The 26,582-nt window shown below is 33.6% G+C and overlaps 3 protein-coding genes across 3 annotated transcripts; all 3 read right to left on the reverse strand.

The window, feature by feature from the left end:
* Window positions 1-6,163: 6,163 nt before the first annotated feature.
* On the reverse strand, window positions 6,164-8,193 carry LOC113492393. Its single transcript, XM_026869874.1, has one exon. The coding sequence runs from the start codon at window positions 7,922-7,924 to the stop codon at window positions 6,164-6,166; it is 1,761 nt and encodes a 586-aa protein (XP_026725675.1). The 5' UTR covers window positions 7,925-8,193.
* A 1,343-nt stretch (window positions 8,194-9,536) lies between these two features.
* Window positions 9,537-12,162, reverse strand: LOC113491864. The gene has a single exon (XM_026869051.1). It carries the CDS (start codon window positions 11,634-11,636, stop codon window positions 9,876-9,878), a length of 1,761 nt encoding a protein of 586 aa, XP_026724852.1. The 5' UTR covers window positions 11,637-12,162; the 3' UTR covers window positions 9,537-9,875.
* An 830-nt stretch (window positions 12,163-12,992) lies between these two features.
* On the reverse strand, window positions 12,993-26,089 carry LOC113491867. Its single transcript, XM_026869055.1, has 4 exons — window positions 25,954-26,089; window positions 15,393-15,513; window positions 14,534-14,633; window positions 12,993-14,112 (listed from the first exon to the last, which is right to left on the reverse strand). The coding sequence occupies exons 1-4, from the start codon at window positions 25,993-25,995 to the stop codon at window positions 13,995-13,997; spliced, it is 381 nt and encodes a 126-aa protein (XP_026724856.1). The 5' UTR covers window positions 25,996-26,089; the 3' UTR covers window positions 12,993-13,994.
* Window positions 26,090-26,582: the final 493 nt, after the last annotated feature.

Genomic DNA, 26,582 nt, shown 5'->3' on the forward strand with positions numbered 1-26,582 from the left:
GTGCGCCAGGAAAGTTGACGGGTTTAGAAAACCCACTGTTAAAGAAAACTATCAATTGACGTTACACTTTTTACACTCGAGTAAAAGAATCAGGCTCATTAACAGTGACGTATCTTGCATGTACGATTTTAAAGTACATTTTCACTTAAATAATAGTACCTACCTAGATGAGTGGTTTCGATACAATGCTCATTAAAACATTATTTTAGATGCCTAAGGAGTTAATAGGTAGTGGCTAAATACTGCATCTGAATAAATAATATTGAACACACCATAAAAATGTCCACTTCTTGGTCGCAAATACTATCTCACTTTCTGGACTATCATAAGTCAGTAGTACAATCTAGGTAGGTGAAACATACTATTTGAATAACTAGTAACACCTAGTAATACCTAGTAGTAAATGAAAATGTTAACACAAGTTTTGCACCTACGTCTATTATATGAATAATCTCGTGTCACGTTGTACGAAATTTGAACCTCCGAAACGGGCCTACGGATTCTCATGAAATTTTGCGTTGATATCGGGTAGGCCCTCGTACAACATTTTTTTTAATAGCCCTTTTTTATTCCCCAGAACTCATTTGTATGGCAAAACAATGTAAGCTGGGACAGCTAGTTGTTATATAAAATGGGTATACACTAGACAGTAACAGGTAAACTCCTTGATTTCGTGTCCTCGCTACGGTATCACGGATATTGCTATGCTCACGCCTTACGATACTCTCGAAATTGTATTTTCACATCAAGTTAGCGGTCCCACTCCGACCATGAACACCTCATTCTTTGAATAACAAATGTATGAAAATACTGATTTTGAATTGCAATGATGCGGTGCTAGTTTTACGTTTCGGTATAAATATTTATTGTGTATCACAATGGTGTGACGGATATTAATGGTTCAAAGATAAGTTGAAAGGCAATAAAATAACAGATACTCGAGTAAAAAAATAGTGTATACTATTTTATACATCGAATATAGTATTAAGTATATTTGTTTATTTGGTTAATTCTTAACAAATGCCCGTCGAATTATCTCAAGTTATTCGAAAAGGAAATTTTAATAATAGCTCTTCTTTGTTGGCTTGTTCTAATAAACCCTTTCTGTGCAAATAAATCTGATTTTCTAATTAAGAATAAACATTATCGTCTCGGCAAATTCTTTAAGCGAAACAGCTAAGGAATATTTTCATAATTGAAGGCGCCATCAGGGCCCCGGGGTGAGGGGCGGGACTGAATTATCGTGAAATTTGACGACAGTTGTCGACACTTACCAACAATAAATTTCACAAGTTCCTATACTAGACCAAATTTAAACAATTTAAAACGAACCGTGGCATATTTAATAAATACTCATTTACATGATGAGCTTTCAAATTACTTGGAAGCATTGGGAATTGTGTTGGACCTGGACTATTGTGAGACGTTTCATATAATTAATTTTGAATTGTTCCCTTACTTACAATCCCGACATGGCTATTAAAAAGTTAATGGTAAGAAGTCTGGACGTTTGTTTTTTGTTAATTAAAATAAGCGTAGAAGCAGCTGCAAATTATTTTAGAAAGAGGCGTAGTTAAATGTTTTAGAGATTGAAATACTTTTTATTTCTTTTGAATCGAAAATAAGTTCATTTACGTGCACTTTTGTATTGCGTATGGTTGTTAAGTAAGCAGTAGATATATTGACTAGAACGGACTAGGCTAAAAAAAACATCTTACAGTAAATCCCTTTATATTCAATCTTGCATAACAAACTCCACTACATTACATAATATTGAACATTTAATTCAAAATAGTGTCGAACTTAGACAAAGTTCTGTGTTTGTAGTATGTTCAGATAGTTCGGCTATCTGAAACATGCAGGTGGTGTTACTAACTGACTGCTTGTTACCTGCTGTCCGCCAAACTACTGCGCTGAAAGAGTTGCCAACTGGCTTAACTGAATACGTAATGTTTTGGTGTTTTACAACAATATTTGAATAGGAAATAGACATAAGTGTGGCTTTTTATTATAATTGGGTTGTTAGAAGTCTTTATCATGTTTTAAGAGATTTATAAAGCAAACATGACTTTTGTGAGTATGTACAAGTACATTAATGCCAAGTCGAAATACAAGTACATTACAATTTAAATAAATTTTTGATTAATGTATATTTTATATAGTTGAGCAAACCAGTATATTAACAGTATATGCCGTTTATACTAAATTACATAAAAACTCTACAGAATATAAGATTTAATAATAAGGATCCGTTTGCTATCAACTCATCGAAATTCTAAGAACACGCTTGTTCCGGAACTTGAATCTTGAAGTTTGCAACCTGCATATAACGTTACGTCTAATTCCTAACAAAACAGGAGCTAGTTATTGGCATACATGGCTTTTATAACAGCTGTGTGTTGTCCATACAACACGGTCCACGTTAGTAAATCGAGTGATTTATGCGTGTCCGATGCTTCGACGTTAGGGCGCCTACTGCGCTATTGTTTCTCGAGGATTTATCGCGTGTGCCCGCACAGGAGTCGCCGGCACAACAATTCACTCGGACAACAACATCGTGTCTATTGACGTCACTGTCCGCTACGAGAAGCCATTGTGCCTGTTCCTGGTTTTACAAATGAGGTATGAACAATATGACCTGAAAATGACGTCCTTTTGAGGTTATACGTCATCGGTGCGTGGATGGCATTTGTTTTATAATGCTGTTAAGTAGAGCTTTGTTTATTTGTGTATGGTTCGTAGAAGAAGTTTTTGTTTTCATGTAGGATAAATAACTAATCTAATAAGTGAATCATCAGTATAGTGGGAGAAAAAATAACTTTAGAAAAAGTATTTAACCACATGTAAGTAATTTCTTGCTTCTCAAATATCCTATGGCTTTCAATAAAATTAACCGATGTCGTACGTTTTACAGAGCTCTTCATTTTATAACCCTGTGGCAGGAATCAGATTGCATTTTATTGGTAAGAAAATATTTTAACTTTGTAAATACTTTCAATTCAATAAGGACTAACCATTACAAAGTACATACCTCTTTTAAGACTCTTCTTTTTTGACTTTGATACCCGAAGGTTAAAAACAGAACCCTATTGCTAAAGCTCCACCATCTGTCCATTCTGTCTAAGTTTTAACAAAAACGACTCAACGAGGTTAAGCAACGTTCAGCTCGGTAATTCATTTGATGGATGACCAACCGCTCACAGCCTCACTCGCGGAGTAACATTTATTAAATGGGCTAGTTACTAATATTTGTGTAAACATTTCCTTTTTTCATATTTTCCATCGAAGTTTGCATGATCTGGAAAATTCTCCGTATACCATATACAACGTAGCACTATATCAATTGCAAATTGCAACCAACAAACTTGTTCCCGCAAAAATATCTATGACAGTTTAGGATCCCCTGCATTGGTTACAAATCGAGCCCAAAATGTATTGTTATTTTTTTCTATCCCATAAATAATAATTGGTCGCATCGATTGTTTGATTTATGGTTATTAAAGATATGTACCAATGATAACGCACGGCTTCAAAATTCATTTACATGGAAATGTGAACCCATTCGTATTATGTGTTATTGTGAAGCTCAAATTGTGTGTTATGCTTATGTAGGTGTATAATATGTCTGTAATAGTTTATGGGGTTGATGTGTGTACATATGGCGATAATTGTGCAATTTGTAGCTCTTTGAAAAATTCTCCAGCCTTATCTATCACAGATTTACAGTTAATGAAATGCAGCCTATTGGCAGATAGGTGGACAGATAGACAAACGAACAGACATGGGAGCTTGAGTTATAGGGTAGCGTTTTTACCTTTTTGGGCTACGAAATCTTACGTAATTATCAAATATATGTTATGTCAATATGTTTAAACAATAATGATGGAAGTTAACTGAGAATAGTAATAAATACTCTTAGTGAATTTTAAAGACCAGTAATTGTGTTAGCAATATTTTGTAACGTAGTTACTGAGAAATTATATTTGTAGCTATTTCTTGATGCTACGGCGTAGCGTAGCAGGACCTTATTCGTAAAACCTCATTCGCGTCCAAAAGTCTCCGGGTATACTCAGCAACACGTGTTACATTTCGTTGTGTGTGACAATGTGACCGTTTTTGCTCTAGATCTAGTTGAAACTAGAATTAAACCGACTTGTCCTACTTAGTATCGACTTAGGTGAAAAGGATTTGCTTAATAAATACATTTAGTAGTAAAAATCTATTCGATGTTTCCACTTATCCAAGTAATAGCAGACGAAAATATTTCCAAAACAAAATTAAATAAAGCAATTCAAATCTATTTCAAATCCATTTAAAACAAAAACTCTTTCATAAAATACCAGTTTCAAATATGCTGAAGATATCATTATTCATAAAAAATGTGAGCTATAAAGATAATGATGTATCATCGTGCAAAAATCGTTTGGAGACAAAAGTTTCCCCAGTCCGGTCGTGCCGTACCGGCCGGCAATTTATGGTTATCGGATCCGGCAGATAGCCGGCAAACGGATGAGTGTCGGACCAAACGAGAGCATGCATTATTCTTTGAACATATTTGAAATTAGTACCAGGTATTTGTCACAGCGTTCTGTGATTAAAATATAAAAATGTTGAATTTATGCTCTTGGATTTGTGTTTAAATGGTGGAATAATTTTCTCAAATTATTTGATGTAGATTCCCATTTGATGTCTAAATACCAATTTTATTAAAATATCAGGACTCACTGAATTAAGTATTCTTGGACAGCAAAAATGTGTTCTATTAATCAATAAATTGTATACGTAATCGTTATAACATTAGATATCTGACTTAACTAAAGTTACTCGATTTAACCTTGAAACAGAAACCTTAATAAAGCAACAAAAACTTTAATTCGGAAATTGACGACTTTGAATAAAAATATGATGCATATTGGCAAAGCATATCTATAGCTAAATAAATAAATAGCTAGTATGAGCGTTCCCGAGATACAGATAATATATGCCGTCGCATATAAATCGGTAACAATATGGAGAAACATTTACATAGATTTTCTTGGTCAAAATGTAAACTTGATATTTTCTGCTCCGCAGTCACACTAAAATAAGAATGGTTATATGAATAAAAACATACGTACGAATAGAATACGTGTTAGTTCGCACTTGCTTAAATACTCGAGTTAAAACAAATGAATTGCAAAATTTACAACTGTCACTCCGAAGGTGATAATATGGTGGTAAAGTTCTAGCAAAATGACTGAGACTAAAGCCAGATCAGATGTAACATCTGTTAGCATTGATCTAAAGCTAAGCGCGTAAAACAGTTAGGAACTTTGCTGCAATTTGTGTCATTCTCGCTCTTTCAGGAATAATTTGTATGTGCCGAAGATCTAGAGTTTACAATTCATTATCACTTTATATTTTTAGGGTTGATCCAGAAAACAGCCGTTAAATAGGATATTCTTTATTGAAAAACACATAATTACAGAATGCGACAAAGATAAATAGATTATACAGACAATCTTTGGACGACCTTCGGATGGACTCAAACTGAAGGACACACTGAAGGAGCAACTCAGGTAGACAATAACGATATTTATATAATTGACCGCAAAAGTATTCAAACTGACCCACAGAAGTTCTACAGCACATTATAGCTAATTGTTTTTATAACTCCCGGCACTCAGACGTATAACCATTTGAAATTCACAAGTACTAGAAGGCAGTATAGTTTCCCATCGAAGATATTCATGATGCAATTAAATTATGCACGGTGCTGAGGGCAAGTTCGGATTGGTTCGATCAAATGTGGGCTACCTATGTTTGCATTTCATTGGCAAATGGAGTTGGTACTTGCGCGGTCTGTTTGCCAATTTCCACCTCGACTTCTGATATAATATCGATAATTATATTAGAGTCGTCCTTACGTTGGCTTATAAATAAACTTTGGTTTTCTTTAGGAAACGATATTTTGGAGTTATTGCGGTACAATTCAGATCTAAAATCAATCGTGCCATGGAGCACTAGGGAAATTAGAGTATCAACAATAATTAGTATGTATTTATTATTAATTAGCAATATGTTTAAAATTTATCATTTAAGTAACAATAAAAAACAAACAAATTCAGTTTATTGTCAGCAAAGTAAAATATAATGAGAGCATTTAAAATTACTGCGATTGTTTTTAGAATGTGTTGCGAGAATTTTTGTTATCGTAACGAATGATTTCTATAACCGAAATGAGTAAACAAATCGCCCACATTACTGCTAAACCCCAAAAACAAGTTCCTAGTATAGAAATACTCAAAGCTTTTGGTTTCGGATCTTCACTGAAACTTAATTTAATATTCCATTCATGTTCGTGCTTCCTCAGGAGGTAATCAATGAAACCACCTTCAACTAGGTCCAGAATTATGTTGTCCACACTTTTTGCTGCCGGCCATCCTGGACGCATGAAAAAACAAATATTGGCAGTACTTCGCCGATCATTCAATATTTGAATTTTGTTTTTAACCGCTTGTGATACCATTACCATATCAGTAACTAAGAGAAACCGTTCCCCATCAAGTATTCGTTGAATATATCTACTGTTTTCATCTAGTTGTAATATTTTATAGTTTTTTGATAAATGGCTATCCTTGTACAAATCGTGAAATACTTCCATTCCACCAAAGTTGTCAACTTTTGTGACCGCGTCATCGAGGGATGCAAAAGGTTCTTCTAAGCTGGTTCTCTGCATACTTTCAAACAGATCTCCTTGGTATTCAATACGTACTATAAAACAACCCCATATCCAGAGAGCAAAAATGTAATTTAGAAGTGATGACTTGGATTCAAATTTTGTTGGTTGCCCCAAAAATATTAAAAATGAGTAAATTAGTACGTGGTTATCACGGCTCGTCAAATGTTTTTTTAGTTTCTGAATAAATAGAGAAACGGTAACAAACAGAACACAAATAACGCCATGAATTGGCGACACACGTGTTTTATCTGGAACTAAGATTTTAAACCAACTTAAAACATTACGCCGAGGTGGTCCAATCCATCGGATATCTATGGTATGACTCACATGAGAAGCATAAGCCTTTGAGTATCTTTTTTGATTCATTATAAAGGATGGAATAAGTATGTCAGCTTTATCCATGGCTAGGTCAGAGATGGAACTAGTTACTGTTCTGTTCACCTTCTCCCCAAATGGTTTAATATTATCAACTGCGGTTACTTGAAGTGTCGCATTTAATTTATTCAATATTGTCATAAATATAGCGCCGTCTTGGCCGTCTATACCAACAATTATTCCGTTATCTCTTACCACTTGCGCATACGGAAACAATTGCATCACAATTGCCCGGACCGGGCAACGGTGGAAATTATCAAATTTAGCTGGAAATAAATCATCATCCCGCTTCAATACTACTGGGTCATAGTTTCTGCATATTCCAGAGCTGTATGGATAGAATGTTGACAATGTAACTTCATTAGAATTATCAGCACTTATTATGACTATATCTCCTTGATCATTGTCCCACGTCACCTTGATATATTCTCTCAGCTCTGCAGATCCTTCGACGGCACTTTCTAGGACAAGTATAAATAGAATTGGATATCTTAAGATTTCATTAATAACTTTCATGAAGTTTTCATAATCATGGATGTTGCTTGCAAAGAATATAGTTTGTCGGAAACCAAATACTTCATTGAACAGGTTAATTGTGTTGTCATCTTGATCAGTTTTCAAGGGCTTTAGGACCACACAACCAGGAAAGTTCCTCAAATATTCCTCCACATATGACGAATCATTTTCGCTCCACACAACTGTAGTTGCAAAATGGTGTTGGTAATACTGGCTTGAAACAAATATTGCTTTTTCTATTAACTTTGAAGTTGCAGTACACTCGGATAAGAGGAATGGTAAAAGGAGTAAAACTTTTAATGTTGTCATCATTTTTGACGAAGCTAATATAACACTGGCTACAAATCGACTTACATTGTAGGAAGTACTCTGTTGTGTTACGTGTCATGTAATTAAAGAATGCCACTCAAATTGTCATCGTGTCAATGTGATGTTCGGAAACTATTATTTACGATCTAGGTAATTATTGGAAGTCCATTCAGGTGATTTTAATCCATTATCTAAAGTACTCCAACGGGTCCATAATTGCTCGTACACCATAGTTTTTGTACTTCTGGGAAGTCTATTATTACACAAAGTATAGTTTAGGTACCTAAAGAACTTAGTGCTAAGTGACAGACAACTGTTTTTTTCGACACTCATTTTTGATTATGTAAACAAATACTTTTTACAGCAAATACCTACTTCCAGTGAAAAACGAATTCTACTTAATAACGAAACGTTATAAAAGGTACCATTATAGGCGTATTTATTCACATTCTGTGCGGTCTATTAACCAGGGCTTTTATACTTATTATTAGGCTATACCTGTAGAACTCTTGTTAGAGTCAGAATAGGCTATGATATGCATGAATAGAATTTCCCTGCTTAAATAAAAAAAAATAACCTTATTAAGTTTTAGGCAAAAATATTTTGCCCTTAATTTATGGAAATTGATATGGTAGGCCATTCTTTTCTCTTCTTAAAAATCAACTAAGGGAATTAGGTAAGGTATAGTTAGCAACAACTACACATGAACACGATTTACGTCACATTCTTAGATGGCAGAATGGACCTGATCAATTTCTAGAAGTAACTGAAAAAATCTGGTGGTTCATAGATCTGATTGTGAAAGGGTTCTTCTATTGATGACCATTTGATGTAGATACATAGCTTTAGTATTTTTTTTATATTTAAAGGAAAAATATTAGAGGTAAATAAAACTACGAATTTGCAATAAATACTTAGTGATTTATTAAACAGAGATATGTACAAAGCCTCGTGCTAAAACTTAATCCAAAATCTTTTAATCTATTGAGAAAATAAACAATTATCATGACTATGTCATAGTTTAAAAGGTTAATTTTAAAGTGTTCTATATTTTGTATAAATAAGTACATATATATGTCACATTGTTCTTATCCCCAAGTTTAGAATTCACCTAAATAAAATACTTGTTATTAATTTATGATGGCCGTCAAAACATAACTGAAATAGAATTAGGTTGATTTAGAGAAGTCTCGCTCGCCGCCTGTGGCGCGTCCTGAATATTTGAGAATGGTTGAAAACAGCGCCGTACAAACAATATGCCAACGATATACTGTCATCGTGTATGAAAAGAGGACATCTTTGGGACACAAATCGGGTATTTTTTTTTAATGGGACAAGAAAAGCACTGTAAGTAAGAATACACGATATTTAAAGTAGGTAGGTATTACAGATAAATCCAATAATTGCAAAAAAATAAATTAATAGTTAGAAATAAGTAATAGATTTAAAAACTCTAATTACCCTTGTTTTTAAATGTCACTAGATTGAAATTTTATCAAAATCAGTCCAGCCATTTTTATAGTTGGAAATTGCATAAACATAAATAACTACCTACATATAAAAGAAGAAAAAGAATAAAGAAGAAAATACATTTGTTTTAATTATCCATCTAAGGGAGCAGATCATTTATTCATCTAAAATCATAATTTCTGTTGATAGTCTTAGAAACAAATACTTTTTCAATCGGGTATCATTAAAATCAACATTGTTATGTGATAATTCCATCCCTCTATTTTCTGTTCCGTAGAATAATTAACAAGGTGCAATCAGATCAGCGCTGGCTAACACATCAGGCTAATTGCTCGAGTCCCTCAAATGGCACAACGACCTAAGTTCATTAGTTCAACGATTTAAATAGTATCGACCTAGTTTAATTATATTTCAGACATCCATATTGACATACTTATGATAATGGACTGAGGCGGTAAACGACATAAAAACCATAAATTTCAAATCATCCATTTTTAGCAAAATCTTCGAAAAAATATCGAACGGTTTTGGATACGGATAGTATTTCAAATATTAGAACTAATGAGCAAACAAGCCACATGATAATCAAACCCTGAAAACAAGTCCAAAGTGTTGTTAAACTTAGGCCAACTGGTTTTACTTCTTCATCCTGAAATCTTGGGATTTTCCACTCCCGGTCAGTTTTACTTAAGAGATATTCAATAAATCCACCTTCAACCAAGCTTAGAATTATATGGTCTACGTTTTTTGCGGCCGGCCATCCTGGACGCATATAATAACATGTGTTAGCTGTACTTTTGTGATCCTTTAAGACTTGAATTCTATTAAGAATAGCTTGTGGCACCGATACCATATCTGTAACTAGTAGAAAACGTTCACCTTCAAATATACGCTGAATATATTTGATATTATCAAGCAGTGGTATAATCTTATAATTGCTGGCCAAGTGTATGTCTCTATAAAAGTCCAGAAATACATCCATTCCACCAAATCCGTCCACTTGTGTGATAGCTTCATCGACCGATCTAAACGGTTCTTCTAAGCTAACAGTTTGCATGCTTTGATAAAGATCTCCCTGGTATTCTATGCGTACTATAAAACAAGACCATATCCATAGAGACAAGAAGCTATTCAGAAGAGTTGACTTCGTTTCAAATTTAGTTGACTGGCCTAGAAATATGAGGAATACATGGAGAAGTATGCAACTATTTCTATGCGTCAAATGGCGTTTGAGTCGATGTATTATTATTGTCATTACAAGAAACGCAACACACACAATTGCTTGAAAAGGGCTTACTTGCGTGTTGTCTGGAATCAAAACTTTAAGCCAATTATAAACTTCTCGCCTTCTTGGTCCAATCCACCGGATATCTATTGTATGATATATATGAGATGCAAAAGCAACTAAATATCTTCTTCGGGTTAGGATACCAGATGGAATCAGTATATCTGCTCTTTCAGAGACCAATTCGCTTATGGAACCAACAAGGCTACCATTGACGAAAGCCCCATATGCTTGGTGATTATCCACTGACGTTACATCGAGTGTCGCATTCATTTTATCCAATATTATCATAAATATGGAGCCGTCGTAGCCACCGACAGTAGTTACATTTTCATTACTTCTTATTATATGCGTTTTTGGCATCAATTGCATTACAGAAGCTCTAACTGGGCATTGGTAAAAGTTATTGAACTTATTCGGAAACAAATTATCATTTGGTTTCAAAATTACGGGATTGTAGTTTTCACAGGTTTCATCACTATATGGAAAGAACGTAGATAATGTTACGTTGCCGGCTTTATCAGCACTTATTATGACTATGTCACCTTGATCATTCTCCCAAGTCACCTTTATATATTTCCACAAGTCTGATTGTTCTATACTTGACTCTATTACCAGAATAAATAGAATCGGGTATCTAATAAATTCATCGATTATCTTCATAAAATTTTCATAGTCACGAAAGGAGCTTGCGAAGAAAACGGTTTGTTCAAATCCAGTGTCATTGGAATTACGGATCGCATCGTCATAATTATTTAACAAAGGTTTCAAAACTACAGTTCCAGGGAAGTTCATCAAGAAATCATCGACATATTCCGAATCCTCGCTCCATACCACGGTGGTAGCAAAGTGATGTTCGTAATACTGTCTTGAAACAAACACTGCGTTCTCAACTAAATTTCTTGCTGAACAATTGAAGAAAAATATTTTCAAAAGTAGGAACCTTGCAAATATCTTCATGATTCACGATAATATACCGATAAATTACTGAATATAGTTCTAGTTCAGCAAGGAGGTGTTTAATCTCCTACGAACTGCTTTAGTTTGCGTGTACTACGCTTTACTAAATGAAAGGGTATCATTAACCATGTCATCATGTCAATACTGCTGTAGTATTCTTTATGATTTAATGAGCATCATCAGGTAATTTCAATCCATTTCATATCAGGCTGCTTGAGTGCTTTTTATTTGTATGCTTCTTATGTTGCTAGTTGTTATTGTATGTCCAGTAATGTTTAATGATTGATGAAGATTCTTGATGACACGTTAATAGATATTTGTTGTTTTAATGCTAAAAGAGATAAATGTTCGTTGATCAAAAAGCCAGTAAAAGCATCATCAACACAGACCAGAACATTGTTGATTTTTACTTTCAATACGATTTAAAAAATAACAAATCTTGTATTTCAGTTTATTGAAATCGGTGTCTTTGAAACACAATTTATAAAACAAAGTACTCGATGTACAAAATACAAAAAGAAAAAAATTGTCGCCCGCGCCTGCGTTCCAAAGTCGCACTTGGCAATTATTATTTTCATCTTTTGATACACATTGCGAGCTCTCTCATATCTGGTTAGACTCCTGTCAGTATTTACAACTCTACATTCACACTAAGATATTGTATGTTTTAGCACCCACTACTATTTAAGGTATTCTAGATTTTTGACACATATGCCTACTATTCAGACAGGTATTTCGCGTGTTTTCTGGGGCGCGACGACGGTCGCTTTAGCCCGAGTACAACTAATCCAGGGATAACCAAAAATACTCGTAAAATAAAAGTAAGTGATAGATAAATAATTATACTGACTCCGCCTCCTAGTGACCTACAGCCTAAATTAATAAATCTACGGATGTAGGAGAAAGATGCCGCTCTTTGCCGTGTATTGCGGGTCACGCTTCCACGACGTTAACATTACTTTAAAATGTGCTGGTAGACCCTTTGTAGGTTACCATACTTAATCAACTATTATTAATTAATGGTTGTAAACTGTATTGTGTCCCACATTTTTAAAAGTATCAAAGAGTGATTGTAGCTCAAGAATGCAAGCTTATGATTAGGTTAGCGAGTAGACAGACATCAACAGTAAATAAAAATCTTTTTCAAAGAATCGGAAGTACAAGGTGCTCATATTAAAAAAAAAAAGTTATATAATAATAAATTACCATTAATATAATTCAATAATACCTATATAACATTAGGTAACCTTAACTGTTATTTTACAACCTTTATTAAATTAGAAAAATTGTGGTTTTTGGACAAAAAGACACACCAAGATTATTTTGTATTTTTTAATTCTAAGTAAAACGCCGTACTGTTTTCTCATAGTGATTTATTGTATAAACAAAAACTGTATAACGTGTATATAAAAATGCAAATGCTTGTGTATTTGGTTAACATTATGTGTAAGATTATCAAAGAATATTACTTTAGTTCTCAGACTGATGATTGATACATACATTATTAAGCATTGAATTCGTATTCAGTAAAAGAATTCATATTATTAATTGTTATAAAGTCAGTAGTCTTATATAAATACTTAAATATTAAATAGACATTGTCATAGAATATAGTGAGACATTTATCAAAATTATTAAATTTGGTTTTTTAGTTTCGACGATGCAGACTAGCGTTCATTTAGCATATTACAAATAAAAAAATGTTGATACACATATTCTATGAAGATATTTTTAATTTGACTGTGGCAGTACCTAACATGACAAAATGAACTAAGTTATTTTTTGTTTAAATAGAAAAACGTGAACATCTGATGTTCCTAACGTAAGTATAGAACATGTAAAAAGCGTAATACGAAAATAAAAAAAATAACATACAGATATATGAGATTTATGTACTTAAAGTATTAACGATTTTTAGAGGTACATAATGTGTAACATTACATTCTAAAATAATTTACTTAATTAAACTCTATGGTTCAATCTTTTCTTGAAGGCGTGAGTCGATAAAGGCACATGTTTTTTGGGATTTTCAAAATTGAATCATAGATTTGTATTAAATATTACTTATTATATAAACCATATAAGACTTAAAGTTAAAGAAAATGATTTGTAAATACAATAACAACACTGGAATTAAAATTAATTGATATTTTTAAAACAAAATGCCAAATAAATTATGCAACAGACAAAATAAAACAAAAATATAGAAAGTACGTAATGTGGCTTTTAGAAAAATAAATGAATATTCACACGTATTCTAAATTCAATTTAAAAGTAATATCGACTGTGTTTTTTTTTATGAAACCTATTTCTATTAAATGTTTTGGCCAGTATTTGCAGAGGCAACCTTTTTGGCCCTTAACCTCCGCGCTGCGTGAGAACAGCGTCAATAAGGAGTACAGCCCCGTTGATGATGGCCAGAGAAGCTTTAGCCAAGTTCATGTCTCTGAAGTCGCTCTTGTAGCCGTGTTGGTATCTGAAATTTGAAGAGAGTCGACGATTATTCATTGTTTTATGATGTAATTGACTTTTCTATCAAAGGCACAGGTTTCGAACATATTGTTCTATGTTAATTTATTTAAAATTTTAGACCGAAATACTTATTGTTTTCGACAAATCACTTTTATTATTTTTATACAACAAGTTTTGTCGAACAAATAAGAGACACACTGAGCTCTTGAAATGCTTCTATTGGCTTATAAATATTCAAGTCACGTGCACAAAGCACACCTAGGCATATTAAGTGATTGGGTTTAATCTCATATTTTTTTCCGTATGCAGAAATCGAACCAGCAGTACGTTGCACACAGCGGTACCAAATGTAACCTGTACCAATAGGCTACATATACAGTGTTTACTACGAAAATACGAAACTGTAAATCAAAGCATATACTAACTTGTCAATAATAAGTGCCCCGCTTGCTACAAACAAGGCAACTCCGACCAGCGAGTAGAAAATGTCAATGCGTTTGTGCGAAGGCGTCTGCATGATGTAACCTGGAAAGTGACGTCATTGTATATTAGAGCTTGCTGTCATCTGGTTAAAAGTGTAGGTTTAATTATATTTCAGTAAACTGAGTTTTGTTATGGGCATAATTTTAGTGTTTTGGGAGTATTCTATCTATATAAGTCTCTATGTTATGTGCTAAAACTAAACGAGTTCATGTAGCCAACTCGATTTTAGTTAAATCTGGTATAAGGGTATAGACGTCTTAATTACTCTAACTCATTTTTAAATTACGGTGTTATAAATAATTTTCTTTTTGGCCTCATACACTTTATTTTTACTTATGGATGCTCCATTTTTTTGTTAAGATTATCCTTAGTATCTGCAAGTAAGCTATTCTGTAGGTACTTCTGGCACAGAACCGTAGAAATTGGCACGAGAAAGATGAAGCCTATGCACAGCAGTGGGAGGACAGAGGCTGCAGATTAAGTACTTTTCTGACATAATTATAGATTGAAGAGTGAAGGAGACCGGGGCCCCGATTCTGCTATTTACAATGGCGGATGAATGAATGAAAGTTGCATTTAATTGGCACTATGCGTATGCTCCTAAGCATTTTGCCATCATAATAAATTGAAATTCAGTACGGGGCAGAACAGCTATTGTCGATACTGTTTGTTTCCTATGATTGTGTTGACAAAATGCATAGTAGAACACGAATAGTTTCAAATTTCCATTCATTTATGAGTCTACAGTTCATCTGCTTCAAATTAAGTTTCACCCTAACTTGTAAAAATAAGTATACCAACCAGCTGCGGCTCCAGCGAAGATGATGAGGTACCCCACGAAGGTGCCGGTGACCAGCATGCCGGTGTCCGCATCCGTGTTGTAGCTCTTGTAGTGGAGAGCCACGCATGAACATGTCAGCGCCTGGAATCATTAGCAAAACATCATTAATATGCGGATTTACCTTTTATTTTTCTTTTAAGGTACGGTCAACAACGGGAATCCATTAATTTAATTGCAGAATTATAATTAGCCGTAATTCTTCAGTGAAAATATTGATGTTAGCAAGTTTTTAGTAATTGCGGGTATTAACGTTTTTGATTTCCTGATTCGAATAAGAATATATTGCTGCTACTGATTGCACTTATGTTTTTTTTTGGGTATGTTTGAAAATTAATTATGTTCCAGGTAGCGAGGTACCTAGATTATCGTTTATAGGTATCGCAATGTCCAAATAGGTTCCAAAAATAAGTGTATTTTTTGCGTGATGATGATGACGATAATCTCTAAATATGAGCTTTATCCCCGAAACTTTAAAACTTACTACTTATTGTAAGCTTAAGTTAGATCCAAGTTACATTTGATCACAATAAATATAAATTTAAAACTCCTTAAAAATTTCTGTTACAATAATTGTACTTTGCCTATGACAAATTATTAATAAATAGAATCGAATATGTCATCGTTTATATTGTGAGTATTTTAGCTTGTTTTCCTCATCATCTATGAAAAGATTGTTTCAATTATAAACAAAATTGAATAGAAGAAGATCCGAAGAAATTGTTCTAGTTTAACGAACACGTGTAACACCAGCCTATAGGTCCCACTGTTGGGCACAGGCCTCATCCCGGTTAAACACATATGTTATTTTAAAGTTGACCTTTCTTCATATTCTACATGGATACATTACAAAGCCTTCCTTCTATACTATTTTAATATTCCGTCGCCACTAACACACTGGCATTGGTCACACCTGGTGGGTCGCGAAAGTGACGTCATCACGCATATAAGACAATAGTGACGTCATGACGTGCCACAATGGCGACCGGTTCTGATGTCATACAGACCTGCCGAGGTCGACCACTGCAGACCTTGGATTTGAGGATGTATGAAATAAGGCCGCCTGCGCTTTTAATGTTATGTTTTAAAATTAGAACTGCTATATTTTTTTTCATTTTAATGGCTATCACATTAATGCGTTTGTAATAAGGTATGCAAGCTTAAGCTTAATTAAATAAGTCCTTATTTTCTGTTAACTATTTACAGAAGCAAAAGTCAGTAATAAAAATGTTCTCATTTTTTCATAACTGACTTTACTCGATGTTAATCAATAGCGTCATCGTTTTAAATAGGTTCCAGTACTTCCCGCAACAAAACCTTAAATTCGTCATTAACTTTGAAAAAACTGATCATTAATTCTGTTCACGATTACCAATAGGTATTATTGATTATGTCATTCTTATACAGTACGATCGTTTTACAATAATAGATACCGAGGTACCTGCACAATAGGAAGGACATGCGATTATCATAAGTTTTCTGTCCGTGTCAACTCTCCAAAGATTTTATTGTTTAACAGAAATGACGTCACTGGTTTCCATCAGGGAATTACTGGTCTATGTATGCAGATGTACTCATTCCTCACAATTAAATAGGCGTAGTTGGTAAGAGAACTTATCAACTATATTATTATGTGTGACTAAGAGCTCACTTTAATGTTTAGTAACGCGGTTAAACAGTATTATTAATAAAACTATGATGTTGGCTTCGTAAACCATTACTCGTGCTAAAAAAACTTAATGATCAATAAAACTTATTTCGAACTACAAGAATTTTATAAGCGTAAAAAATGAATGTTTTAAACAAAAGTACCAATTCTTGAAATGTCAGAAAACAGCAACGTTTATGTAGCAAATGCTAATGTCAGAAGGACAGACAAAAGTAAATATCCATGTCGAAGAAACGGCAATGTTTAAGCTTGTAAAAACTATATTTACGGTAGTTTGCATTCTACCTTGAGAAACAGGTAAATTAAAGAAATATCTTTGTAAACAGCTGACATATAATTTGAAGGTCAAGGTTTACCTCGCACATTCACTGAATCATTCACAATTTAGACATATCGCACAGACTTTTATAATCAACCAAATGTATTCTAGGACAAAATCATAACGAAACTCATTTCAATTTAGGCCACTATAAGAAGGTACTTAAAAGCTATTAAGATTAAGCAAAAAGGTTAATGGTAACCACTATTACTGATAAAGGAGTGTCAGTTTTGAGTCAACAGACAAAACAATTGAACATCCCTTGAAATAGACGTTTATTTTACAACGGGTCTAAGCCCATACAGCCATGTCTTTGTTTATGTATTTCAATTATTTTACTTCAGTAGGCAACATGTCACTTTGCAAATAATTATGAGTATGAATAGAACCTACATGATGTTAACACTTATGTGAATAAGTCTATTATCTATTATTTATTTAAAAGAGATTAAGTGATGGTTCTTTAAATAACGATACCAAAATAAATTTTGAAAAAAAAAACAGTTACAAATCAACAGTCCAGCACTGACCTTCTCCTGATGGCCATTTTATATTTTTGTCTATACACATTTGTTAAGGTAGGTACTTAAAAAGGTAAACAATCTTGTGTCTGTACGTCTAAAAGTTCAGATAAAAATACTTTACCAAATCAAATATAAGACTGGAATATATCAGCCACTTTTATATTGAACGTGTGTCTAAAAAACAAACACCAAGTTTATTAACCTTTAAAGACGTAAACAAATGGATTATAAAATAAAACGTCAATTAAATAGAAACAGTACATCCTAAAACAGTTCTAATAGTGAAAGTTAGCGTTCTAATTGATCTTAGCAAACAGCACGCGTGTTACACTCGTCACATACCGCAGTGAAAACTTATCAGTATGTATCGCGGTCAATAAACACTAATAATAACAATGAAAACAAAGACTCGGAAAGAATTCTATTGTTTCATTTATGTAATAAGTGTTAAGAACGTATTACCTGTTCAATAAGTGAAGAATTTATTGCATAGCTCATATAGTGCATTCAGTAGCGTATTCTGACTGATAGAAATATCACAATGCGTAAAGCATTTTGTTTACACGAGACGATTTCAGATGAACTTATAAGTATTTTTAAAAACAATCTAAGCCAGAACTCCGGTCTTTACACTGTATACTAGCGATAAGTGACAATTGGATTAAATTTGAAACTATTGTTAAGCATTTTCTCAACACAATAATTGAAAATTCATTGCTTGTGAGTAGTCCGCCCAGTACTAATTTCTAATGATTGTGTTGTTAAAATGCTTTGAATAATACGAATAGTACAAATTTAATCCAATTTCCATTAATTCATGGGCCATCGTAAAAAGCAGAATTGGGGCTCAGGGATCCTTCTACGAAATGATACGATGTCAATATTATAGACTATGTAATACATTCTCGTGCTAACGGCCGTGGCTTTCTGATAAACACATTAAAGAAGAGAAGTCAAAGTCAAAGTATCTTTATTGTGTTGATTGAGTAGGTTACAGGTGTTAAATAATAATAATCCAGTACTACAATCAGCCTATTTAGGCATACAATAATTGAATCATAGTCGGGCAGGAATATAATTACAAACTTATGCTACATATATTAAAAGGTGTACATGTTTACATTTACATAAATATATTTGTTTTATTACCTACTTTATTTTCAAAAAAATCCGTAATCGTGTAAAAACATTTTTGTGACAACCACTGCTTTAATTTTAATTTAAACAGTCTAAATGGAAGTTCTCTTATAGTTTGGGGTATTTTATTATAAATTTTAATACACATAAACATGCAGTTTTTATGATATAGGGTGGTTCTACAACCTGGTACAAAAATCTTGGTGGGATCTCTTTTGCTGAACACATGTTTTTCAGAGGCTTTTACAAATAGCTGTGGGTGTTTTCTTACAAATATTCCAATTTCAGAGAAAGAAAGATATTAACTTATTTAGAAACCACAAACATTATTTTTGAGACTCCTGTAGAATATATCATGCTATCTTAAAAAATACATTTATATTTTTTGGTTGTTCTAAACTTGAAGACTTATTGGCAATTGAATCCACTTAAACAATTGAATGACTAAACTCTAAAAAGTCTGACAATTGCAGACGCTTCTCCTGTTGATATTTACGCGGCAATGTCCTAGTCTACTAATCTAGCTAATCTTAAGTCCAACGCATCACGTGACTTCAATTTATCACTAGCTTGTCTTAGACAAAGCTCCTTAAAACATTTTAAAACCTAATCATTGGAATATATAATTGTATGGAGAGACGAGAACATTTTTTTAAATACAATTTTCCTAATGACCGATAATGTATCTACGTATATTGACATAGGAATTCAGGTACAAAGATAAACTTCATCTATCAATACTACATACATTTATGCAAGTAAGAATTTCAATACACTCATTTCCAAGAAATTGCGAGTGCGAACCAACACATGGTGGCTAAAGTAAATATTTAAGTATATTTCATCGTACATCAACGTAAAATATTACAAGTTCCCCAGTCCAGGTAGGTAGTTACTAGCACCTTCGATATATCGATTTCACTTCTATAAAAAGAAACTAAGTGCATACCATACGTTATAGTTGGGTTGCTTTAACTACTAGCAAATGTCCGCATGTATCGCTTATTTATTTTATTAGTTTCACAGATATACAATAGACCATAAGAAGTTTATCGCCTAGATATTGCAGACTCATATTTCGAATTTTATTTCTTTTTCACTGTAAGATAACACTTTCTTCTTGCTGTGTAAAACTACTAAAACACGTGCAACTTGTAATGATCGAATCGATGACTTTTGTAGCAAATTCCGTATAAGGGGTTTCCGAGGCTAGCGGCATTGTTCGAGAGGGTCGCACAAATGGCAAAAAACGAACACATTTGGGATCGGTCAGTGAAAGTTTGATGCCGCATTTGATACGCAGACACTTGAACTTAAAAAGGGAAACAATCATTTGATGATTTTCCATGCGTAAAAGATCAAAAAGAAGTTTTCGACGGAAATCAGCAGGTTAATAACAGTTTATTGTGTTCAACACTTGTTAAAATCTCACCCACTTCTTAAAGAGTCGCGGTCTCCATCCGATAACACACCTTAGTCATACTCAAATATTTGGACAAAACGTATTGCAAGAGGGACGAAGATTAAAGAGTCATAAACTTTTACAAGTCGTTGCAGCATGTGATAAGAATGTCGACGAGCTCTATACATTACTCCATGAGCCCATATGACTTTCTATTGCAGTCAAATATGGTAAGGCTGGAGCAATTGACCGATATGTATGTTGCCAGCTGTGCCTTTTTATAACCTCTGTGTTTACTTAAGGTTTTGCAACCAAATTCATTCAAATGTGGAGATCAGTATAATTTCCATCTATTAAAGAATTACCATCTTTGTTCATACCGTTCATATTACATAAAGTACTTGGTTTATGTACTTTTATACATTCTCACCTCTTGGCCCTTACAATTAATTATAATTGCGGCTATTATGGGGGTAATATGTCAGCTGAGAGGTGAGCTAATGTGCCCAAGGTGATTGTCAAATTATACTCTCGAAATGATGAACCGATTTTGCGTTTATTTAATCGGATTTTTTTATAGCTCTGTAAGATAAATGTCTAAAATGGCCTCCATAAAATACTGCATGTTTTTACACTGCTGATTTTATAGGCATATCAAACTAAAGGACTTATTAAAAGACTTAGACCATTTTCAGATCCAAGTGCATTAGGTTTTAAAACTTTAGTTCGAACATTATTTTAAGTTAGGTAATAGTAGCAATATTCGTTAATAATACCTATAGTTCAAAACTAAGGTCATATAAGGCATATCTAATATATCTACCAGATATCGCATATGTGATCGACGGTGCATGATAAAGTTAAGCAAGGGATTTTGAAGTGCAGTTTTAATACAGTCAACATATGGCACTAGGACAATGAGCACGGCTAAGCCCGGTAATGACACTCCTTATGAACAAGATAACTTTATTTTATATCCTACAGATAAGATTAGCTTCATATATTTTTGTGCTATCCTAAGCTTCCGAAGGTAAGGTAAGTACAATCATCAAAAGGAGTACTATGATTAACCCTCGACCCGCCACTACAGGGCCACAATTCCGGTACTTAAAATTGCTGATGAATAACACTAAGTATTCGTATTTTACTGAACATTTACCAACACAATAATTGGATATATTATTCAGTACCGGATGGAACACCAACTGACAATAAAATGAATTTCTAAGTGTTGGCAAAATTCTTAGGAGAATCCGAATAGTGTGAAATTTAATCGAATCTCCGTTCAATCATTGGCATTTGTAAATAGCGGAACGCTGTTTAATCGCTTCTTGCTTCTAGCTTCTGCATTTTAGCGCTAACATGTCCATAATAATATAAAACACGTTATTTTGCTCATTATCCAAAAAAATATTGTATTCATTTACACTTTCGTTTTTTAGTCAATCCTCGCTATAGTCAAAACAGGGCTCTTAGTAAACACCAACACCATTATAGCTATAGATAACAGGAACAGTACCTAGGCTTAGCAGATAAATACTACATATACGTATATATGGATATTGGATAGGGAGTTCGCTCGTTATCGTATTTGTAGCAGTTTATAAGATGATCGCTGCCGTTTAACTGACAAAAGGACCTTGACCCGTTTGTTAGAAACGTAGGGTGATATCATAACATTTGATATTCGTTCAGTAATGCAGAATTTGTAATATAATTTACAAATTCTGAGAGAAAGAAGTAAGAATAATGAGAATTGCTCTATTTCTTTTCAAGAAACAAAAAAGAAATGTTTTAGTTGCCCACTCATGAAGTCACTAGCCTGACCACCAAGTGTCGTGAAATATGACCATAAAGTTTCTCATAAAAACTTAGTTCCAGAACGGACTTTTTAAATAATCTTCTTCATGTGTTAACTAACAAAAATTCACGCACTAAGTACATGCGCCTAGATTACGATTTGTGAAAAAGCGAATGTTCTTTGTCTTAGCTACTTATCTTGTTTTATCACTGCTTGTTAACCTATACATTCATAAACATTCTAAGATTCATAAATATGAAATTACTATTACTACATATATATATATATAAAAATAATATATACTAAATTTAGAATCATAAATTTCATATTTATGTTTCTAAATTATAATTAATTAATTATATCCTATATCTTAATGAATCAGAAGAAAGATGATAATTAGTTTAATAAACTTAGTTTTTATACCGATTTTATTACATGTTTGACATGCATACATTTTTTTAAAGAGCTGTTTTGTGACGAGAGACTGATAGCATATTTATTTTTATTTTTTATCAGTAAACGTTGCAACATTTAAAAACAACCAGTGATTTTATTTATCAAATATATTTATGTCGATCTCATTTAAAAATTGGACACAGCTACCTAAAATATGTGAACAAAAGGGTGGACTTAAATCTTTATTTTTAAACACAATTTCTCCATTCCCGTCCCCTGTTATTAAAAACTGTTTCTCACGGTTTTCAGCTAACGGGAGGGTGATCGTTCTGTGAATATAGGGAGAGACAAGGTAGATAAACACCGAACAAAAAGCGAAGGTCAAGGTATTGGAGACCATGAGCCCACCGCAAGTCATGAGATAAGAGCCGTATTTATAAAAAAAACTATCAACGCTGCAAACTATCTCAACCGAAGAAAACAACTTATCAGTAAATATACCTTATGGTATCACCATAGTAATTTACCGTTATTTAGAATTTCATCGTAAAACGCAGATTCGTCAAAACATGGTGCGGTGCGGTCGAATGGTAAATACGGTAGAACGCATTACTCAAGTCCTACTAATACTAATAATATTATAAAATCGAAAGTTTGTATGTACATATGGATGTATGGATGTTTTTAACTCTTTCACGAAATAAAATACTATACGGACTTAGACGAAACTTGGTACACTTATAGTTTATAACCTGTATTCACACAGGATATTTTTTATCCCGATTTAATGTTCCCGTGGGATCATTTTCAATTTGCAGCGGTCGGGTCCGCGGGCAGCAGCTGGTTTTTAATAAATTTACATTGCCAACCTCCAAAAAAATGGAAGACGTAGGAAGTTATGGAGGCGTGTTGTGTGAATCAATTAATTTGCGCTCAATTGTGAGTATCGTCCACAATAGTGTTGATGCGACCACGCTGACGCCGAGACCCGGTTAGGTCAGTCCGCTAAGAATAGCGGATGGCCTCTGATGTAATCTTATGATAACAACTTACATTTAGCCAAACGCTAGCTTTATAAGTCCAGTCAGAATAGCATGTTGTTGACAGATATTCAGATTTTCTAAGAAAGAGTCATGTTTCGACGTCATATCTAGATCTTCATACAAATATTATTCATTAAGTACTTATAACGCTTTTTATAAAAGTTTTGATGAGCTATGTAAATTAGTCATAATATGAAGTATTACACTCTAATTTATGACTAAGTAAAGATAATAGAACTACTCACTAAGTGCGTTGCTCACGCGCAAGGGAATCCAAAACCTCTGGAAAACTTTCCTATAATTGTGGAATTTGGCGTGAATCAACGTTATTCAGAAACAAAAGATTAAAACCGGTTAAAACCGAATACTAGTCATTTTGTAAGAAAAGTAACGGATTTTTTTATTGTAAAATTAAGAAATCGAAATCGCATTATGAATCTATTACTCATTATTTTCATTTACTCTTTGAGTATCGTATGGTGGAACGGCACCTACAGTACGCAAGTCCGACGGTACGGGTCAAGCTCGGTTTTTCTAGGGTTGACTCCAGTTAACCAAAACATCAAATCTCAAGAACACTATGTAATAGAAAAATAGAATTCCCCTCCTTCAGGCACCTATAACACTGCCAGTCCTTTTACAAACTAAAATATTACAAAAGGTAACGATTAGTTGTGTTAGCCGAACAGAATAAAACAGAAAATAAAAAACATGAGTAATTCCAAAGCAAATCTGACCTCTGATATCAGTGCTCACAGATGTGTCATAACTTATTTACGTCTGCTCTTACATTTACATGTTTAATTGCCAACAATTTAATTGTAAAATTTATCTACTTAATACATCATGTTCATGTTACTTAAGTCGGTTAAAGTATAACATTTACATTAACAACTGGTTATGTTTCCGCTAATTAATACGACGCCTTAGGCATACAACGTACCTATTTTTTTTATGAGGTAAGCTATAGGATAGACGCTTGAAAGTCTGACAACCAGTCTAATTAAGGGGTATCGTTTGCCCAGGTGGCTTGAGGAGTTCAGATAGGCAGTTCGCTCTTTGTAAAACACTGGTACTTAGCTGAAACCGGATAGACTGGAAGTCGACCTCAACATAGTTGGGAAACGGCTCGGATGATGATGGTGAAGGGACTTTACTTGGACTTGCAATTGTGGAAGAGAGACAAAGCCTTACACCACGTAACACAGCATCTTGCTTATAAGTCGTCATATGAGGCCCTATGGGTCCTATCGTCACGTCTTTAAGTAATATTATTCCAAATGTGGAAAAGAGATGCCGCTCTATATCGTGTATTGCGCTGTCTCGCTTCCACAATCATAATAATGTTAATTTAAGACGGGATGACCCTAAGGTGCCTATAATTATTTTTTTAATTCAAACATACATAGGACATACTCATTCTTAAAACAATTGAAATTGCATTATGTTGTTCTCATTTAAAAAATGTAGAGACATCAAATATCAGAAATGAGTATTAATTTATCTCAACAAAATTGTCCTGATTTTTACTACTTATAGTTACATCACAATGTTACGATGTTTTAGCAAAACAATTGCAGATCCTTCATCTTCGTATTTGGTTTCTTTAGACCTTGAAACAAGACGTCCAGGACTGGATTCAATCAACAGAGAGTTAAAGGGTTGTATCGTGTTACGTAAAATTGACCTTAATTACAACGGCAATAAATCATATAAACCCATAGCGTCGTTTAGCCTGATGAAAGTGAAACGAGTCAACGCCCTTCGTATCGCGATCGTTCGTTTTGCCACTGTTTGTAACATTAGCGATAAAACTTTTATTTTTAACCAGGTTTTGGATGTCTGGTATCGAAAATTAGCTGAGAGCTTGGACTTAAATGTTGATTCTTTAGTAATACATTGAATATTGTGTCATACATAAATTATTAAACTACTATTTCCATTCAAGATTCGCGTCAAAATTTCATATTTTATTTATAAGTTCATTTTTTTTTATATATATAATTATTTTCAATAGAGACTCGAGGTTCATATTACATAAACACAATAAACTACCGAAACAGTTAATCTATTATTCCCTACCTACATTGAAGCAAACAACAAAACAGTTCGGATTCCCGCGTGTCCAGTTTAAATTAACCAAAACATAAACATTCGTAACCTCAATGCAGCAGGTGCTACAAAAGAGTTTTTATCGGAACAGATGACTTAATAAATTGAAAAAAAGAATTACCAGCTCCAAGAACTTGACAATGCTCAATCTGCTGATGGCCATTGTGAGTCACTTCGAAGTTGTGAATAGCACGAGATTTTGTTTACACTGACACGAGCGCGTCAAGCCAAGTCGCCACTGAGACTGCGCCGGAACGGAGGGCTACACAAGCGATGAACTCATAGTGGTGTGGCCATCATGCTCGCTCGCGTAGGACATAAACAAACCAATAAAAATATTACGTTCCACATGGTTTTAACGTACGTGACCGAGGAACAGCCTTGGAGTATATTCATTTTATGCTAACGTACCAATATGTATTTTAATTAATACAAGATAGTGAATGAGTAAGTAAGTACACATGTTTCTTGTCTTTTCATTGATTTAAACTTTATTTCGCTTAGTTTTTTTTTTGCTGAGCAAATATGCAACGCAGAGAAGACTACAAGGCAGAGCTGCCTTGCATTCTTCTCCTCTGTTTCGTTTATTGGTACATTCATTTTATTTTTTGTAAACTAAACATCCTTATTAATTGTACCAAATAAATAAATCTTTCATCTTGCATCATATCGTTGGGAAGGACAGACATTGATTAAAATGATTACATAGTTTAATTTCATATGATCTTAAATTATATTTCCGGCATATCA

This window comes from Trichoplusia ni, chromosome 3 (assembly GCF_003590095.1).
Source record: "Trichoplusia ni isolate ovarian cell line Hi5 chromosome 3, tn1, whole genome shotgun sequence".
Classification (NCBI taxonomy): Eukaryota; Metazoa; Arthropoda; class Insecta; order Lepidoptera; family Noctuidae; genus Trichoplusia; species Trichoplusia ni.

What these genes read in the sequence shown, in the direction of transcription:
- LOC113492393 (XM_026869874.1), bottom strand. Translation starts at nt 7,924, where the DNA reads ATGATGACAACATTAAAAGTTTTACTCCTTTTACCATTCCTCTTATCC.
- LOC113491864 (XM_026869051.1), bottom strand. Translation starts at nt 11,636, where the DNA reads ATGAAGATATTTGCAAGGTTCCTACTTTTGAAAATATTTTTCTTCAAT.
- LOC113491867 (XM_026869055.1), bottom strand. Translation starts at nt 25,995, where the DNA reads ATGGCCATCAGCAGATTGAGCATTGTCAAGTTCTTGGAGCTG. An exon ending in TTGTCAAGTTCTTGGAGCTG is followed by an intron (nt 15,514 to 25,953) that starts GTAATTCTTTTT and finishes TAATGATTCCAG; the next exon opens with GCGCTGACATGTTCATGCGT. An exon ending in CTTCGCTGGAGCCGCAGCTG is followed by an intron (nt 14,634 to 15,392) that starts GTTGGTATACTT and finishes GTCACTTTCCAG; the next exon opens with GTTACATCATGCAGACGCCT.